At 36.0% G+C, this 21258-nt stretch overlaps 1 protein-coding gene across 3 annotated transcripts in view; it reads right to left on the minus strand.

Moving 5' to 3' along the window:
• Nucleotides 1–21258, minus strand: part of LOC123546650 (biorientation of chromosomes in cell division protein 1-like 1) — a 40905-nt gene that overhangs the window by 12063 nt on the left and 7584 nt on the right. The window contains exons 5-13 of one of the 3 annotated variants that reach the window (XM_045333102.2): nt 18468–19040; nt 18118–18268; nt 17470–17610; nt 17030–17160; nt 14452–14478; nt 10074–10554; nt 8158–8319; nt 6807–7089; nt 646–790 (exon numbers count right to left, since the gene is read on the minus strand). In XM_045333102.2, the coding sequence (XP_045189037.2) occupies nt 646–790; nt 6807–7089; nt 8158–8319; nt 10074–10554; nt 14452–14478; nt 17030–17160; nt 17470–17610; nt 18118–18268; nt 18468–19040 (2094 nt within the window). Of the gene's footprint in view, nt 1–645; nt 791–6806; nt 7090–8157; nt 8320–10073; nt 10555–14451; nt 14479–17029; nt 17164–17469; nt 17611–18117; nt 18269–18467; nt 19041–21258 lie in introns of all 3 variants that reach the window. The other 2 variants (XM_045333101.2, XM_045333103.2) reach the window with 2 other exon arrangements.

Consider the following 21258-nt stretch of genomic DNA (forward strand, 5'->3'; position numbering starts at 1 on the left):
ATAGCCCCAAAGTACTTACAAAGGCAAAAAACTGTACTCTGTATTAACACATGTATTTTCTGAGTATAGAAAGGCACATCATTTTGTTAAAATACAAGTTAGACTTCTAGGACCTGGACTATATTTACGACCCATAAGACAAACATGTGTGAAGTTTGAATCCAATGTCTCAATGCATTGCATAGATAGTTATCATTATGAATAATTGTAATCAAATTTCTAAGTTAAAAAGGGGGCATAACTCTTAAAATATCACTGACAGAATAATGTCCCTTGTCATACATGTGCACACTGTCACTATATGCAAGTATTCCAAGTCTCAGTTGAATATCTTTGATAGTGTTCAAGATGTATGACATTATAAAAAACTTTAACCAAAGCCAACGCCGGAGCTGATGCCAAAACCGGGATGAGTAGTATAACACTCCATATCCTTCAAATAGGTGAGCTAATAAAAATGTTGAGAAAACATAAAGTACTTTCCACCTATACCAATAGCTCAACCTGAATTCATGGCTCAGGTGAGCTAAAAAAAATTATCAGAACAATCTGGATGACAGATGGACAATAGACATCCAAAGAGCCTAAAATAGACCAAAGATTTATCAAACATTTACTCAACTTTTAACAGACTGTAACACATACCTGACTTCCATCAAATTCAAATGTTTGTTGTTCAGAGTCTATTTCCACCATCTCTACAGTTTCTTCAATCACCATTGTCTCATCGTAGCTCTCACTGAGGTGGGTGTTAGGTAGTCCCTTATACACAAACTCATCTGACATATACCTGTAACAAGATCAAAAACTTGTCTCACATATACCTGTAACATTATCTCCATCTTGTCTCACATATACCTGTTACAAGATCACAATACTTGTACCCATCTGACAGTATACTTGTAACAATATAACAAACTCATCTCACATACACCTGTAGCAATATCACAAACTTGTCTGAATATACCTGTAACAATATCACAATCTCAACTCATATATACCTGTAACAATATTACAATCTCAACTCACATATACCTGTAACAATATCACAATCTCAACTCACATATACCTGTAACAATATCACAATCTCATCTGACAAGTACCTGTAACAATATTTCAACCTCAACTCATATAATTAACCTTTGACAATATCCCAATCTCAACTCACATATACCTTTAACAATATCACAATCTCAACTCACATATACCTGTAACAATATTACAATATCAACTCACATATACCTGTAACAATATCACAATCTCATCTGACAATTACCTGTATCAATATCACAAACTCAACTCATATAATTATACCTTTGACAATATCACAATCTGAACTCACATATACCATAATCATAACAATATCATAAACTCATCCAACATGTACATGTAACATTATCACAAACTCATCTGACATTACACCTGTAACAATATAGGTATCACAAACTCCTCTTTAACAAAACCTATCTAATGTTTACTTGTACAATATCATGATAATTTGTACAGTTCTTGCCATATCATGTTGAAATGTTTAACCTCTGTGGTAACCACATGTTGGCAAACCACTACTCATGTTGCCTGACATATTTTTATAACGGTCCTCAATCAAGTTACTGTACCAAATCAAGAACGGGCTGTGATGGCACTAATTTAACCTAGATTTCATAGACGAAGTTTCCTATACATTAGGTGGAAAATATGACCTTTGCTTTGTTCAACAGATTTTTCAAAAATAACACAAAGTAACCTAGATTTTTAGTCTTAAATAATCTGGACAAGAAACAGACCATGTTAACCTTTAACCACTAAGTGTGACCTTGACCTTAGAGCTAGGGGTACATGACACACCGTCTCATTATTAGGAACATCTTTGCCAAGTAATTTCAAATCCCTTCATGGATGGCAGAGTTATGGACCGGACACGAAACAGACCCTGTTTTAACATTTGACCTCTAAGTGTGACCTTGACCTTGGAGCTAGGGGTCTGGGTCTGGCACATGACATGTCGTCTTATTATGGTGAACATTTATGCCAAGTTATTTCAAAATCCCTTTATGGATGGCAGAGTTACTGCCTGGACAAGAATTTACATGGACGGACAGTGCGATTTTATTCTGACCATGTTTCATACAGTTCATGAAGAAAATTAAGCACTTCTCAGGTAAACAGGGTTTTTGGTCATCTGTTTTTACCAGTACATTGGGTTTGACTAAAAATTTGAAACCATACTTCTGTTGCTTTTATTTCTATCTTAATTTTTTAGACCTAGAGATCATCAAGACAAATATTCTGACCAAGTTCTGATCAACTTTCATGAAGATAGGATCATAAATCTGGTCTCAAAGAGTGTTAACAAGCTTTACATGTAATTTGAGCATGTGATCTAGTTTTTGATCCCACATGATCCATATTTAAACTTGACATAGGGATCATCAAGATAAACATTTTGACAAAGTTTCATGATGTGGCCTCTAGAATGTTAACAAGCTTTTCCTTTGATTTGTGCGGGTGACCTAGCTTTTTATCCCACTTGACCCAGTTTCAATCTTGACCTAGGAATCATCAAGATAAACATTCTGACCAAGTTTCATAAAGAAAGGGTCAAAAAACTGGCCTCTAGAGTGTTGACAAACTTTTCCTTTGATTTGATCAGGTGACCTAGTTCTTGACCCCAAATGATCAAAATACAAACTTTATTTAAAGGTCATCAAGACAAACATTCTGACCAAGTCTCATGAAGATAGGGTTAACAAGCTTTTCCTTTTATTTCATTGAATGACTTAGTTTTTGACCCCACATGACCTAGATTCAAATCTGACCTAGAGGTCATCAAGCCGAACATTCTGACCAATTCTCATGAGTTTCAAACTTAAAATGTGGCTTCTAGAGGGTCAACAAGATTTTCTATTGGTCAGGCCTAGTGACCTAGTTTTTAACCCCACATGGCCCAGTTTTGAACAAGGCCTTGGGGTCATCAAGATAAACATTATGACCAAGTTAAATGAAGATAGGGTCATAAATGTGGCCTCTAGGGTGTTAACAAGCTTTTCATTTGATCTGACCAGGTGACCTAGTTTTTGACCTCACATGACCCAGATTCCAACTTGACCTAGAAGTCATCAAGAAAAACATTCTGACCAATTCTCAGGAGTTTCAAACTTAAACTGTGGACTCTAGTGTATTAACAAGATTTTCCTTTGATCTGGCCAAGTGACCTAGTTTTTGACCCCACATGGCCGTGTTTCGAACTTGGCCTAGAGATCATCAAGGTAAACATTCTGACCAAGCCTCATGATGATAGGGTCACAAATGTGGCCTCTAGAGTGTTAACAAGCTTTTCCTTTGATTTGACCGGTTGACCTAGTTTTTGATCCCACATGATCCAGATTCCAACTTGAGCTAGAGGTCATCAAGACAAACTTTCTGACCAATTCTCATGAGTTTCAAATTTAAACTGTGGACTCGAGAGTGTTAACAAGATTTTCTTTTGATCTGGCCTAGTGACCTAGTTTTTGACCCCATATGACCCAGATTCAAACTTGATCTAGAGAACACCAAGACAAACATTCTGACCAAGTTTCACAAAGATAGAGTCTTAAATGTGGCCTTTAGACTGTTAACAAGCTTTTCCTCTGATTTGACCGGGTGACCTAGTTTTAGACCCCACATGACCCAGATTCAAACCTGACCTAGAGGTCATCAAGACAAACATTCTGACCAATTCTCATGAGTTTCAAACTTACACTGTGGACTCTAAAGCGTTAACAAGATTTTCCTTTGATCTGGCCTAGTGACCTAATTTTTGACCCCATATGACCCAGTTTCAAATCTGACACAGAGATCATCAAGACAAACATTCTGACCAAGTTTCATAAAGATTGGGTCACAAATGTGGCCTCTTGAGTGGTAACAAGGCATATGTTGACGCACGACACACACGGCACGACGCACGCCCACGGATGCCAGACAATGACTGGTCACAATAGCTCACCTTGAGCACTTCGTGCTCTGGTGAGCTAAAATCAAACATTTTGGGTAATAACCCTGGAACTTTTTTAAATATTTGGACATAAGCCAGGAAAGGAAAGTCTTAAATAAACATAAACTTCAGCTAAATATCAAATAGGATGTCCTTGTACAAAAATTGTATGTATAAATCATAAGATATCTAAGGTAATACAGTCTGTTGCAACACACTGACATCTATAAACACTTTCTAACCCAAAGGGCAATGTTGTCATAGTATATCAGTGATATTTACAAACCTAACACTGATACAGCAAAAACCTTTCAAATGTGGTTAACCACACAAAAAAGGCAGCAATGTAATATATTTACATTTTCACCAGTTATGTATCACTCAGGCATACCTTTGCAAGGGTTACTTGACAGCCTATGATTGCCAAAGGAAAAAAATTTGTTGATTTAAATAATTTAACAAGAGGGCCATGATGGCCCTATATCGCTCACCTGAGTTTAATTGCTTGCTTGAACAAATTTCTTTGCTAAAGCTTCAAAAACAAACAAAAAACTAAGTGAGACGGTCATGGTAAAGATACTTCAAGATAAAAACTGAAACCTGTTAAAAAAATTATACAAATCTCTTTGCTGTAGCTTCAAAAACAAGATAGTAGGTCAGTAGGACAGGGCTAAGAACATTAAAGATGAGTATTGAAATCTTTATTGAAAGTTATTGATGTGGTTTAAATTTCTATGCTATTATGATCGGTGTGAAAAACTGTATATGTCATCCAAATTTCAAGGCTGTATCTTAAGAAACCAGAAAGTAGGTCAGTAGGTCAAGGTCACAGTCAAGTGACCCCTAATTACTTGAGGTCATCCGGCATATATAACTTACAAGTTACCCCGGGGTGGGGCCTCTTTTCACCCCAGGGGCATAATTTGAACAATCTTGTTAGAGAACCACTAGGCAATGCTACATACCAAATATCAAAGGCTTAAGCCTTGAACTTTCAGACAAGAAGATTTTTAAAGTTTTTTCCTACATAAGTCTATGTAAAACTTGGGACACCCCTGGGTGGGGCCTCTTTTCACCTCAGGGGCATAATTTGAATAATCTTGGTAAAGGACCACTAGGCAATGCAACATACCAAATATCAAAAGCCTAGGTCTTGGAGTTTCAGACAAAAACATTTTAAAAAAATTTTCCTATATGTCTATGTAAAACTTGGCACCACCGGGGCGGGGCCTCTTTTCATCCCAGGGACAAAATATCAAAGGCCTAGGTCTTGTGGTTCCAGACAAGAAGATTTTTAAAGTTTTTTCCTATACAAGTCTATGTAAAACTTTGGACCCCTGGGGCGGGTCCTCTTTTCACCTCAGAGGCATAATTTGAACAATCTTCATAGAGGACCATTAGATGATGTCACATGCCAAATACCGAGACTCTATGCCTTGCTGTTTTGGACAAGAAGATTTTTTAAAAGTTTTTCCTTTCGGTTGCCATGGCAACCAGATTTCTGTGTGGAATTCAATTCTTTGAACAATTTTGAAAGAGGGCCATCCAAGGATCATTCAAATTTGAACTGGTGGTTTAGGAGGAGATGTTGTTTAAAGGTAAGTGTGGACGGACGACGGACAGATGCTGTACAGTGAGAGATCAAAATAGCTCACCCTGAGCCTTTGGCTCAGGTAAGCTAAAAATAGTTGTCATTCCCAACCTCACTCCACAGAAATATACTTAGAAAACCCAGTATGGCATATAAAATTTCAACTAGAAATATATTTTTAGGACAAGGATGGCCACCATTATTTAATGTTAGGACACAGAAGTGCGAGTTCTGTAAGTAATGGCACTGTGGCAATAAAACATGTACAATAATGTTATGGACTGGAAGCTGACTATCTCAACTGCAACATAACCTAATGATCTGATATCTGCTTACAATGCATAATTATTTTGCATTACTGAGCTATATATACTGCACAACCGTTTGGACTTAAAGTCTGATACCTCAAATGTACAGTAGATACTAGCTTTACATCTATTAACATCTACATATTGTCTAGTTATATAATATGAGCCGTGCCATGGGAAAATCAACATAGTGGGTGTGCGACCAGCATGGATCCAGACCAGCCTGCGCATCCGCGCAGTCTGGTCAGGCTCCATGCTGTTCGCTAACAGTTTCTCCAATTCCAATAGGCTTTAAAAGCGAACAGCATGGAGCCTGACCAGACTGCGCGGATGCGCAGGCTGGTCTGGATCCATGCTGGTCGCAAACCCACTATGTTGGTTTTCCCATGGCATGGCTCATATGCCATGTGACAATGTTATACAGCTGACAGGAAAAATTACTGTAAATCCTTGATCTCTAAACCTGACCCTGACCTTTAAGTTTGGGGGTCTTGATTTTTACATGCAACATGTCTTGTTCTTGCGGTTATTTGTGACAAGTTATTTACAATGGTTATTTTTCAGTAAACAAACCTTAAAATCATCATGTGTTGATTGTTTGTTCCACTTTTCCCACTTTTTATAGTAAGTGATTTACAAATCCAACAATGCAAAACAAAATAATATCCATTTTCAGCACAAACATACATACACACCCACAGACATACCCAAACATAGGAAAGGATAACACAATATGCCCCTCAATTTGATGGCGGGTGCATAAAAAGACACAAGTTCCTCTAAAATTACTAAACTAGAATTTCAAGAAAACTCCATACATCCAGACTCAATACTGATTAGCTTAACAAAGATTGACAGAAAACTACCTCTGGTCACTACAAAGGCAGTTCATGGACAAAAGTCTAACTTAAAATTCTTTTTATCTCACCTTTTATTTCTGATTCTTTGTCTTCTACTCTTCCTTTCCATCACTTTCTGTTCTTTGAGTTCAGCTTTCAGTTCTGCCTTTGTTTTACGTTTGTGTTTCTTCTTGTCCGGTGAGCTTGGTACCTCGGGCACACTTGTATCCAAGGTAACACTAGACTCTGTTGCAGTGGCAGAAGAATCTGTATTGAGACTTGTGTCCACTACAGCATGAGCATCAGAGATGTTGGGATCAACGCTGGTGTCTTTCTCTTCTGTCACAGCTTCAGCTTTAATTTCATCTTTAACTTTAAAAATTATGAATGAACATTATTTAGATTGTACATGTAAATTATACAAACTAATCAAAGCATTATGTTATGTGCCAATAAAACCGTTGTCTCATCATTATAGTGTTTTATCTCTATTTGTTTTAAGAAAAAGAGATTTTTATATAATTTTGTTTGTCTTGATGGCAAGCAAACATAAATTGCGACACAATTAGGGAAGCTTCTCCGTAATGCTTTGCACTGTGTCCTATTTGAATATATTCATAACAACAAAATTGCTTTACCTCCAGGACTTACAGCACTTTAGTGGTAAAAAGAACTATGACATAAATACTGAAACATCATACACCATAACTAACATCGAATATTATGCCATTGTAAAGAAGTGCTCTATATCCATATTGCTTAAATAAAGAACTGATCTTAAATAGTTTAAAACCATTTATTGACACAGTTTTACCATTCTATCATCCCGCAGAGTAGTACAACTAAAATTGTCTATTTTTTTCCAAATTTGCTCTATCTGAATGAATTTGTAGTTTTACTTGGCATCACTGTTAATGAAACACCTGTAGAGCATACATCTCTTAGTAGAAAATCCTGTCAATCTCAGTGATTTTTTTTGCTATTTTTTACAGCCAAATACAGGCTGTTACCCCTAGCAAAAATAGATATATTTCCTCCTAAAACTGTTAAATTATTCCTTAAAGAATGTCATGTTTTCCCCTTGGATATAAAAGAAAATGTTACGTATATGCATAGTGAATAATTTTTTGAAAGTTGGCATCTATATATATTTTTCAACCCCAATTACCTGATGTTGCTTCATATTTACAACTCGCACAGCTGTTATGGACTGATAATTTTGTCAAACTAACTATAAAATTTACTTCTCATCAGGTGCTAAGACACTTGCATCAGTTCCTGCAAGTAGGTACTGTTCCTGTTATCATGAAAATCAAATGATTTGGATTTTCCCCTTTTTGTGGTTTTATGCACTATATTTTCCCCTTCAGAAAGCCACAGGTTGTTTTGAAAATTCAAAATAAAAAGTCTGTCAGCTCTGAAGTGACTGCATTGTATTACCTTCTGTTGCAGGTTCTGGCTCTTCAGTGTTTATTTCAGTTTTTATTGTCTCAGTTTCCATGGCAACCACAGTTTCACTGTCTTCTGTAACATCAGGAATTTGTACCTTTTCATCTTCTGATTTGGGAACATCTTCTGCATTCAAATCTGCTGGTTTTTCTTCTAAAAAGTTAACATAAAAATTGGCAAAATATAAAGGAAATACTTCTCCATCAAAGACTTTCACTCTGAAAGAATGAATCTATAAACAGCAACATTATTCTGCATATTCCTATAAACATGTAACATTAAAACCAGCATTTTCCTGGTCAAAGTCTATTCAGCTCAAACTGTCTGACAAACAGACCCTTTGAAGGGCTACATTACTTCAGATACACACACACAGGAGAAAATGCAAAACTGAACATAAGAATGAGCCAGTTGTAGCAGCCAACATACCTATAGTATTGTTTATTGACAGCCAATGGTAAAGTTTTTAGTGAGAAGAGCTATTTTCATTACCAAAGAAATATAGTTTCCTTAATTTTCTGCAACCAGACTTGAAATCTAGGTAAGATCTTTATCTAACATTCCATTACAAAATTGGAACAACTGTTGACGGAATAAAAATGACATGCAATGGCCTGAATTTTTTTTACATATCCTTACCTATGTGGAATGTACCTGAACATTCAATTTTTATGCCTAAACTTAAAATTATCAATAAACCTACAACAGAGGCAAAATAATTGGTACAGCATGAGACTATATATAGAACAGCTATATAAAAGTTTAAACAGAACAGCCACACATCACTATAAACAGAAAATTAACATAAGAGTATAAATAGATATTTATTAGTTTGATGCCAAGGCAAGGTGAATGTTCACAGGATTGATTTGATCAAAGACAAGGTGTCTGAAGTCATTTATCCTCCACGCCCTATACATGTTGGGAGGTTTTGAGCTAATTTCAGATAACAAGCCACAACTTATATGGAGTTCAAGAATATTGGTTACGTTAACTGACTACCCTTATATGACTGAAATTCTTAAAAAACAAGAGGACCATGAAGGCCCTGTAATGCTCACCTGACCTATTGACCATCAAGATTAACATTCTGACCAAGTTTCATTAAGATATGGTCATAAATGTGGCCTCTAAAGTGTTAACTAGCATTTCCTTTGATTTGACCCGGTGACCTAGTTTTTGATCCCACATGACCCAGATTCAAACTTGACCTATAGATCATCAAAATTAACATTCTGACTAAGTTTCATGAAGATACAGTCATAAATGTGGCCTCTAGATGTTAACAAGCTTTTCCTTCAAATTGACCTAGTGACCTAGTTTTTGACCTCACTGGACCCATATCTGAACTTGACCTATAGATCATCAAGATTAACATTCTGACCAAGTTTCATTAAGATATGGTCATAATTGTGGCCTCTAGAGTGTTAAATAGCTTTTCCTTTGATATGACCTGGTGACCTAGCTTTTGATCCTACATAACCCAGATTCAAACTGGACCTTGAGATCATTAAGATTAACTTTCTGTTAGATTACCCAATACTGAACTCGTCCCGGATTTTATTGAGGGTAACATTCTGACCAAGTTTCATTAAGATTGGGCCAAAATTGTGACCTCTAGAGTGTTAACAAGCTTTTCCTTTGATTTAACCTGGTGACCTAGTTTTTGACCCCAGATGACCCAATACCGAACTCGTCCCTGAATTTATTGAGGGTAACATTCTGACCAAGTTTCATTAAGATTGGGCCAAAATTGTGACCTCTAGAGTGTTAACAGTCATATTGTTGACGACGGACGGACAGACGACAACGGACGACAGACACAGGGCGATCACAAAAGCTCATCTTGAGCACTTCGTGCTCAGGTGAGCTAAAAAGGTTTTACACTTGTATTGTACAAAACGTACCTTTAACTTCAGTTACTACTACTGTCTCTTTATCTACATCAACAACAGCTGTTTTACTATCTTCAGTACTCTCTACAGGTGCTTCTTCATCAGCTTTTGTAGTTGTATCTTCAGTGCTTTCACTAACTAATTTCTCAGTTTGAGTTTCTGGTTTTTCTACAGGCTGTTCCTTCTCAGCAACATCAACTTCAGCTTCAGCTGTTTTTGTTTCCACTTGCTCTACCTTTTCTTCCTCTACTATTTCTTGTTCTACTTTTTCTTTCTCTACATTTTCTTTCTCTGCCTGTTCTTTCTCTATTTTTTCCTTCTCTGCCTCTTCCTTCTCTAGTTTTTCTTTCTCTGCTTTTCCCTGTGCCTCTCTTGCACGTTCTAGTTTCTCAAGCTTTTGGCGTAATCTTTCTTCTTCACGTTCTTTACGTTTAGCTTCTAGTTCCGCTCGCCGCTGAAGTCTACGCTGGTATCGGTCTTCCTTCTCCTTAGCCTGTCAATTACAGTTTTAAGTTAAGTATATGCAAACCTTTTGCAACATATACATATAATTTTGGTCATATCCTTAACATTTATAGGTGACAATGTATATAATTAAAAAAAAATAGTGGAAACTGAAAAGAAAATTAGTTAATTAACACAACTCATCATGACAAGGAGAACTGAAGAATTTCTATACACTGTATAATTATTTAATTGTGTGGTTACTGCCAGCAAGATCATTCTACATGGATATAAATTCATAGAGATAAACTGTAAAGAATAAATAAAATGAATTTCATTATTTCATTTGCTGGAATATAATTTGGTGAAATAATAACATTATCAACAAAGAAAATTCCCAACCAATATTATACATTTTACATTATACAGAATGTATGAATTTTAAATTATATTCCTACCATAGACAGCATACATTATAATTCACCAGTGTATAGAATGCAGCTACCGTAAGTATGCTTTCCATTCATATACAGAAACAATAGATTTCATCAGTAAATGAGAAATTCCCACCGATTGTGCTTGCTTGCGATCTTGACATTATAGGTACCTACTCACAGCTTATGCTTAAAGTTTTATTGGAATTGCATAAGTTGTTTAAAAGTTATGGCTGAAACACAAAAAGTTTCATTGGAATTGCTAAAACTGTTTTAAGAATTTTAGCCAAGACATGAAAAGTTTCAGATGAACAGAGAAATAACTGACAGTGAAATTTCAGTATTACTTCAACACTACAAAACTCTTCAACTTAACAAATTTCAACATGCCTTCCTATTTTTGAGCTTTTCAGTGAAAAAGTAAATTTTCTTAAATAAACACCCATTTCTGAGATCAACCTCTAACAAACAATCATTTTCTTACATGAACATTGTACAAAAACACTGTCATGTTGGAAAGGAATTAAAGAAAGTACAATTTAAATTATTGTTTAAGGTAAAATATAACTGTTTACCAAATAAGTGAAGGGTACACAGTCCCAAACCTCAGCAGCTATATAAGGTAAAATATAACCATTTACCTCACATGTGAAGGACACAAGGTTCCAGGGAAAAGTAAATATACCACAGTACACTTTCCTTATATCTAACTGATTAGTGACTCCTGACTTTTTAAATCCTGAATCATACCCTACCATGTCACTTCATTCCACTCCAATAATAATTCTTAATAATGAGTTTGCTAAACTTCTAATGTGTATTAATGTTCCAACTATTCAATCAATTCAATTAAAATTTATTTATTTATTTGGGTTTTACATCGCACCAACACAGTATAGGTTATATGGCGCAAAACAAGACTACAAATTTTGGTTCCACATCTCATTTACATCGAAATAACAAGAGCTGTCACTAATGGTGACAAATGCCCCCGCAGCGCCTTGACCTTTGACCTGGTGACCCAAAGTCAGTAGGGGTCATGTACTAAATAAGTACTATCAGCATGTGAAGTTTGAAGGTCCTGGGTGCAGTGGTTCGCTAGTAAAGTGCCTTCATGCAAAAAGCTAACGTTGTGACGAACGAACTAACGAACAGACGGACAGTTGAAAACTAATATGTCTCCCTTCGGGGGCATAAAAACATGAGGTATGGAATCAAAATTTGCACACCTGCTGGAATCACAGTGTTACTGCAAAACAAAGTGTTAAGATGCTATTAGTTGCCTCTTACGATCATGAAAGCGTAAGGCAGTGGTTCCAATTCTTTTCATACACAGATCGTCCCAGAACCACTTTGGGCTGAAAGACATTTATAACATATTCCACAATTCTGAACTATATGAACAGTAAAACATTAATTGATAATGCATCAGATTGATAGATGCTAAATAACATGAGCTGTCCATAAGACAGCCCCACTGAACTATTCAACAACTTAGTAAGTAAGTGAAACAACTTGGCAAGACTAACACAACTGAGTTATTTTATTAAAATCTTTTACAAATGAAAATTCCATTATGGCACTGGTAACAACTTGCATGCAAAACTTAATGAGATTTTCTAAGTAATACAAGTGAATGAAGTATTGCCATGCAATACAAAGTCCCCTACTGGAAGGCACCTAATTTTTTCTAGTGCAGTATAACATAATGAACTGATATCTTCATATAGCATTTTTGGCCAATTATCAAAAAGGTATCATATAAAAAACAAAAATCTATACAAGTCTAAATAAATATATAACCACCTGGTTCTTGCGTACAACAATCCATCTCATGGTAGTGAACATTTATGCCAAGTAACATCAAAATCCCTCCATGCATGAAGAAGAAATGTTCCAGACAAAGCCATTCTTGTATCTGACCTTTGGCTTCTATGTGTGACCTTGACCTTCGACCTAGGGACCAGGTTCTTGCACATGACACTCCGTCTCATAGTGGTGAACATTTGTGCCAAGTAATATTCAAATCCTGTTTTGTTATACACCAGACAGGAAAAATGTCCCATTGACCGTTGATTTCCAAGTGTGACCTTGACCTTTAAGCTAGGGTTCTGGGTGTTGCGCATGACATGTCGTCTCATCATGGGGAACATTTACGCCAAGTAATATTAAAATCCCTTGATGGATGACAGAGTTCTGGACCGGACAGGAAAAACACCCTATTGATCTTTAGACCTCCAATTGTGACCTTGACCTTTGAGCAAGGGTTCTGAGTTTTGCACATGATATGTTGACTCATTATGGGGAAAATTTGTGCCAAGTAATATTAAAATCCCTTGATGAATGACAGAGTTATGGACTGGACACGAAACAGACCCTGTTCATGCCATGTTAACACTTAACTGCCAAGTGTGACCTTAACCTTTGAGATAGGGGTCTGAAAGTTGTGCATGACACATTGTCTTATTATGAGGTACATTTGTGCCATGTAATATTAAAATACCTTCATGGATGGCAGGGTTATGGACCGGACAGGAAAAAAGCCCTGTTGACCTTTGACCTCCAATTGTGACCTTGACCTTTAAGGTAGGGATCCGGGTTTTGCGCACGACATGTCTTCTCATCATGTTGTGCCAAATAATATCAAAATCCCTTCATCGATGACAGAGTTATGGACCAAATACGAAATTGCTGAAGGATGGAATGACGGACAGAAAAGCGCATTCCTATAGTCCCCGAAACTGGTTTTCAACCAGTAGGGGACTAATAAGGGCCATAACTTTAAATGATTTCAACCAAGATTTCTCTAACTTGCTATGTAAGATTATTTGATGAGAAGGATGTCTTATACAAAGATTCAATGCAGAACATTTAGTTGCTAATTTCATTCTGCTAGACACTTGCATGTAAAATATTCTGACTCCCAGGTCAGTAGAACAGCACTCCCTATATTTCAAACTGCCAAGCTAATAAGCATAAATAAAATAGCAAGAATATGTATTTGCTAGAATTATCATGTTTTAGTAGGACCCCCCCCCCCCCCCACCCCCCCAACTTACATTCTCTTCTCTTCTATCAGTACATCTAGCAATTACTAGGTCAGAAACCAGCAACAGGGAAACAAAAAGCAGGCATTAAATAATTTCATAACACAGTTCTCTTCATATCAGAATAATGTCTGGTATATAAATAAACCACCGCAGACAGGTTCAACTAGTTAAACAAAAATGCTGAACAATTTCACCTAGACTTTGCTGAGCTGTTTCGTTTAAAGCAAATATAAAATGAAATACACATGTATTGTGGAAATATGATCACCCTTTTATAGTTCATTAATTTAAAAGCTGTTGAACAACTAAACTATAACAAACACCATATTTTTTTTTATCTCAGAACAGCTGCCAATGTTAATGGAAAACTGAAGTGAACTGAAGAGATTTACAGTGCTATAAAATCATTTCGCAAAAAGCAATTGGAAACTAGGAACAAAAGATAACAAAATGTTGGTTAACTGAATGCTTTACACGTCTCCTTCTTCGCTAAATATAAAACAAAATTAAACCATTAATCAAGTACAGTAAACTCACAGCACTTTCAATGTAATAAAAACTTACGACCAATACAGTATGGTGGTTTCCATTCAATTCTAATTTTGTTTTTGTTATCTAAAAAGACCAAAGATGTCTATGACCCCTGTATATCTATTTACGTTACAGCAATTATGTTTTAAACATACTGTAAAACATTGCACAGAGTATTATTATATGGCATAACTAATCTATTTGGATAACATGTAATTTATGAATGCAATAAAAATGGCAACCATGGTTGCAAACTTACAGTGGCTTCTGGGAAATGTGTTAGTTTGAGACTGAGAGATAAAACAAGACACCACAACTATACTAAAAGGACAACACCTAAAACATCAGCATATAGAAAATAATAATGTTACAAATGAACAGCAACTACAGCTAACACTAATTGATTTATACCCCCAGATGCTGCTTTTATACTTGGAAAGTTAAATGTTGTGACCAACATCTGGCCTAAATGAGGTCAACAATCAAAGCTAGTTTTATGACAGTCCTTCCTGTGGTTAAGAAAATTTAAGCTATACGATCTTTGGCCTCTGTTATCTTGACATTGAACTTAATGTCCTGAGTTGTGTGCCCTTTGTGCGGATGAGGTTACCAACTGATGCTTATTTTATGAAAATCCTTCCAAAGGTTTGGAAAGTATGTGGTAGACATAAATTTAAACTATTTGATCATTAACCACTTTGTGTGACCTTAGGGGTGACTATTGAGGCCAATTTTGACTATTGCAATACTATTGATATCGCTTAAAAACTATTGCGATACTATTCTATTGCAGGTTACTATTGCGATACTATTGCAATAGTTATTGGCCATCATATTTTATACAGTAAAGCTACCAACTGGCATTGTTACACAGTGTAAGAGACGGCACTGTTTATAATTGCTGTTAACACACATTGAGATGTTTGTATAACTGAAACGGACAGAAATAATTCTAACATTAAATATTTCTTGCCTTCCTTGGCTTTGGAAAAATAAGTAAAACAATAAACCTATGCAAGGTATACTCAAACGAATCGGCCATTTTGTTGCGAATGTCAACATGTTTAATAAACCAAAGCATCAAAAAAGACGAAAATTAACGGATCGGATTAAGGTGTACCAGCACTAAATGAAGGGCCCTACCGAACAGTTTGCTGTATAATACAAGTATATAGCCTTCTTTCTCCATGTCCATAGCACATTTTCTCATCTAAAATTAACAGGTTATTTAAATATATTTAATCAAAGTTTCTAAGAAACTAAATTTATTAATTATCTCCCAGACTTCTCAGTCCTTTATGGTAGTTTAATTCCGTGAGGGTAATTATTGTAATGGAGACGTTAACATTTTCCGAGGCGCAAATGAAAGCTGGCTCTGTTTCTTGGTTTATAAATTATAAATTATTTCTGTATTTACAAAAATTTCAAAACTATCGAAACTATCGATTGTTGAAGGAACTATCGGCGATTGTTATTGGATCGTGACTTTTCTATCGATGCATGCTATCGGGACACTTAGTATCGCAATGCATCGATAGTTCGATGTATCGTTACACCCCTATGTGACCTTGACTTTAGACTAGAGACCCAGATCATAGCAAGTCACCTTAAGAAGGTGCACAACTGAAGTTTTATAAAAAATCTTCTGAATGGAGTGGACACAAAGTCAAACTATCTGGCCTCCAAGATGACCATGACCTTGAAACTAGTGTCCTAGGTTCTGCGCTCTGAACATCGTCTTTATAAAAAAACTCTTCCTAGCAGTTTAGAAGATATGAAACAGAGAGCAGACAAACATTACAAAGAGATTTAAAAAAAAACAGTAGTCATGTGTGATTCCAATATATCCCTAATATACTCTGTACCTAAGGGTTTAATTATATATCAGAAGCTATATCAGAAAATAACAAATAATTATACAGTTGATATTTGGTATGTCAAATTCCAAGTGATCGATCGTTTAACTAAAATTAGACTTAAAATGTTATTTTGTGCTCATGTTTTTGGGACACGACTTGAAAATGCCTTCAAGATAACTGGAATTTTGAGATAAGCGAGTTCGGGATATCGAGTTTCAACTGTATCTTTGTACATATTTTTTCATCACAAAAAAATGAACACACACTGAAGATAGATGTTTTGTGTGTGGAAGAATTTGTGGATATCTTTATAAATGTACAATAAAATTGTTCACAGTCAAGAAAAATTAAATTAATTATCAATAAATGAAATTTTAAGACTGCACCTATTTAACAGGTATTTTTTCATTTATTTTAACATATTTTTATTTATTCATTAATTTATTTCCGGGCGAGGAACTAATTAATTTGCTATTGGTAACATTTTATGGTAGTGTCATGTGCAAACTTATGTCTATCTTTAACTTTGAGAATATTTCCTGTTTGCAAAAATCACTAATCTTTCCACATCACAAAAGTAAGCACTAATACAGTAACTGAATGGATACACTGCTAGAAGGTTCTAGTCTACAGCTCATGCCGACACTTACAACTCTCGCCTTTCTCTCCTCTCTCGTCTCCTCGTCATCACTATCACTGTAGTTGTACTGTAACGACAGAAGTTTACGCGGCTTTCCGGCAACCTCTTTCTTCAAAGCAACTCCAGCAGTTACCTGGGCATCTACTGATACAAGATGTAATCTTCTTGAGCAAACGGTACAATATGGAGTTTATAAGATATAGATACATAAAAAAAACACTTTTATATCCTTATTTGAATCTGCCATAGACACCTGAAGAGAAGACTTTACAAATTCACTGTACAATGACATCAGTCCACTTATGCCAGGAAAATACCACATTTCATGATGTTATAATTGTTCAATATGTGCTTATGCGCTAAATATAAAATAATTACATATTTAATGAATGTACAAATTCAAGAAATTTTATATGCAACATTGAAGTCTGATGTTGAAAAGTAACTGACCTGTTGAAACCAGAACCTGAGATTTGATGGGACTGGTATCTACTGCAGTTTCTATTAGGGCCTCTCCAGCTGTATTTACAGTGTCCATTGCCTCTACCTGGGCCTCAACTGTCTCCTGGGGGACCTCACTCGGTATATGTTCTGTAGATACAATTTTAGTGGTAAATTTTGCATATTATGTTTTAAGTTTTGCTTTATTTTATATATTCAAGTTGTCATAATTTTTAACACAAAGTATATCTGTATATATTAAAACCTGAAACAAACCTCAAGCTGATAGTTAAATCATTTCTACTTTGCGATACATTTTGATTTTTTTATTATCAGGAGTACAACATTTTTATAGTGTCACATAATTGACTGTTTGCCTTGATCACTGCTTAAAAGTGTTGCTTAAACTACTAAAATATGGTATCTCACTCTTTTAGTACAATGCTGTGATGATCTCAATAAACAGATCAGAGGGCTTCACCCAACACTGTGATCACATATATATACAAAAATAAGCTAACATGCAATCAAGTTACAAAACTATATTTGAAAACCAGTCTCAGAATGCTACTCTGCCATTGGTCAATTTCAGAACTGTATTCAGAAACAGCCTATCAGATGCTTGAGTACTTAGACTGGTCTTCAACCTAACTTTACCTTCAACTGGTTCATCTTTCTGTTTCTTCTCCAATTGCAACAACTTGTTCTCCAGATCTTCAAGATCACTGTCTGAGCTGTTTTCACTGTCCTCAAAGTGTGACAGATCACTTGTGTGAACTGAGCTGATATCACTTGATCCTACAGAATCCTGCAGAGGCATTGAAAAACATAGAATATTATGAGGTTTTACAACACACACAATTACAACCAGTGAAATCAGTATGATTTTCATATAGGCAGATAACATATGTATTGAAGTAAATAATAGTAAACGATAGTATATATCATATTCAATAAATTACCTTATAATTTCATGGGGGATGGACAAGGCCAGGCAAATATCTTACCTCTAAATCTACTTCTTGTATATCTTCGTCCCAGGCAAACCTGTACTGTCTCTTGCCTTCCCCAGTCTGATCTCCAAGATCACCTTCTAGTTCACCTTTAGCTGCCATCTCCTCATGCATCGCTTTCTGTATCTGCTCATTCACAGCTCTCTCTGCCAGGTCTTTCTCTGAGTCAGGAATTGGTATACTTTGTAAAGATACATCGTTATCTCCTTCATATGTAATGCCGTCTTTGGAGTCCTCCCCACCATGAATGCTGGAGTGTGGTCTCTTTTTCTGTATATGGGTACCATCAGGAAGGATGACTGTTCCTGGAGGTGCAGGTTCCTCTGAGGGGGTCGGGAGGCCAAGTAAAGCATTGAGACCTTTGATACCTTTAACAGGAGACAGCTTGTTAAGAGCTGCCACAGAGGTGGCGACTCCCGCACTGCTTACAGGTGGTAACAGAAGACCACCAGCAGCAGGTGGGGGGACAGTCATTGCTGTCCCCGGGGGTGGGATGCTAAATGTCTGGAATGGTGGGTGGCCTGGAAATATTGGTGGAAATCCAGCATTCAGTGAAGCATTCCAGCCCTGTAAATAAAAAGGAACATTTATGAAGCCAATATTCTCATACCTGTTCTTGATGCAATATGTTTCAATGTATGACAGATTTAAAAATTCACATGTAAAATGATATTTATCACTATGAAAAAATTGTAATTCCTTTGGCGAAACCTCCTGTTGTAATTTATGTATGTAATTTGAATAATCTACATATATTAGAATTATAATAAATATTATAATTCCCTACCACTGGTTGTTTAATATAATTCCCTACCACTGGTTGTTTAAATCAGGGTTTAAATTTAAGCTTGCATACTCACAACATGCATAACAGTTCTTGGCCTGCTTACTCATTTCATGATCATAAAGAAGTGTGCAAAGTAAAAAGTCTATAGTGCATAGTTTTTTAGAAAAAAAGTGGACCTAAAATAAAAAAATATCAAGAGCAACACAATGCGGCGCAATACACTCGGTAGGTACGACCTTTGACCCCTGTGACCTTGACCATGAAGCGAGCCATTCAAAACATGCAAACTGCATGTCGTCTCAATGTGGTGAACATTTGTGCCAAGTTTCTTTAAATTCCTCCAAGCAGTTCAAGAGTTACAGAGCGGACACGAAATAAAGTCATATGACTTTTACCCCTGTGTGACCTTGACCTTGGAGCGAGCCATCCAAAATATGCGCTCTGCAAGTCATCTTGATGTGGTAAACATTTGTGTCAAGTTTCTGCTAAATCCTTCAAGGGGTTCAAGAGTTAGAGCAGACACGAAATTGCTAACGGACAGACAGACAGACTGGCGAACAGACAGACAAAGCTAGTGCTGCCAATCGACATTATCGCCAAATGGCGATTATTTTATTAAAGTGTCGATTAAAAGCAATTTTTGGCGATAGAAAATGGCAATTAATTTATTAAAACGCTACAAAAAAAATGCAAAAAATTGTCCTTAAACTGTAGGAATATACGTAGTTTTATCGACAAAAACGTGCGAAGTCGGTAGCAGGAAGCGTATTTGCCCAGAGGCATAATTATCCCTTCTAAATGGTGACACGCTTAATTGATTTGTTTATCGCCAACACACTAACTGATCCGCATGTTTTCACTATTGATTGTATAGAAGTTTAAAGCAACAATTATCATCACTTTATCCTTGATCATTTAATCGCCATTAATTACCAAACAAACAAATCAATTAATTAACAAGAGCTGTCCGTAAGACAGCCAAGCTCGACTATTCGAAATATTGTCACAGAAGCAGGAAATTATTACCCAAAATGTTAAATATCAAAAGAGTTTTAAGTTCGAAACGGGACATAATTTGACCAAAATGCATATCAGTTATGGGACTTGATGCTATCAACTACTTTAATAACCCCGAAGAAACATGTGAAGTTTCAATTCCATATCTGCATTAGTTTTGGAGATAGTAACTTGCATGTAAAACTTTAACCAGAATTTTCTAAGTCCAAAAGGGGGCATAATTTGCTCAAAATACATGTTAAGAGTTATGGAACTTGACCCAGTGAGGTTGGTAACTGACCTAGAAAAAGAATAAATAAGTTTCAAAGCTATATGCCTTTTGGTAATAGCTGTATGTACTTGTACGCAAAACTTTAACCAGGATTTTCTAAGTCCAAAAGGGGGCATAATTTGCCCAAAATACATGTCAGAGTTATGGGACTTGATTCTATCAACTAGTTTTATAACCCCGAAGACACATGTGAAGTTTCAATTTAATATCTGCATTAGTTTTGGAGATAGTAACTTGCATGTAAAACTTTAACCAGGATTTTCTAAGTCCAAAAGGGGGCATAATTTGCTCAAAATACATGTCAGAGTTATGGGACTTGGCCCAGTGAGGTAGGTAATTGATCTAGAAAAAGAAAAAATAAGTTTCAAATCAATATGCCTTTTAGTAATAGCTGTATGTACTTGCACGCAAAACTTTAACCAGAATTTTCTAAGTCCAAAAGGGGGCATAATTTGGCCAAAATACATGTCAGAGTTATGGGACTTGACCCAGTGAGGTAGGTAATTGATCTAGAAAAAGAAAAAATAAGTTTCAAATCTATATGCCTTTTAGTAATAGCTGTATGTACTTGCACGCAAAACTTTAACCAAAATTTTCTAAGTACAAAAGGGGGCATAATTTGGCCAAAATGAAGGTCAGAGTTATGGGACTTGGTGCTATCAACTAGTTTTATAACCCCAAAGACACATGTGAAGTTTCAATTCAATATC

The sequence above is a fragment of the Mercenaria mercenaria genome, chromosome 9 (genome assembly GCF_021730395.1).
Source record: "Mercenaria mercenaria strain notata chromosome 9, MADL_Memer_1, whole genome shotgun sequence".
NCBI classification, from domain to species: domain Eukaryota; kingdom Metazoa; phylum Mollusca; class Bivalvia; order Venerida; family Veneridae; genus Mercenaria; species Mercenaria mercenaria.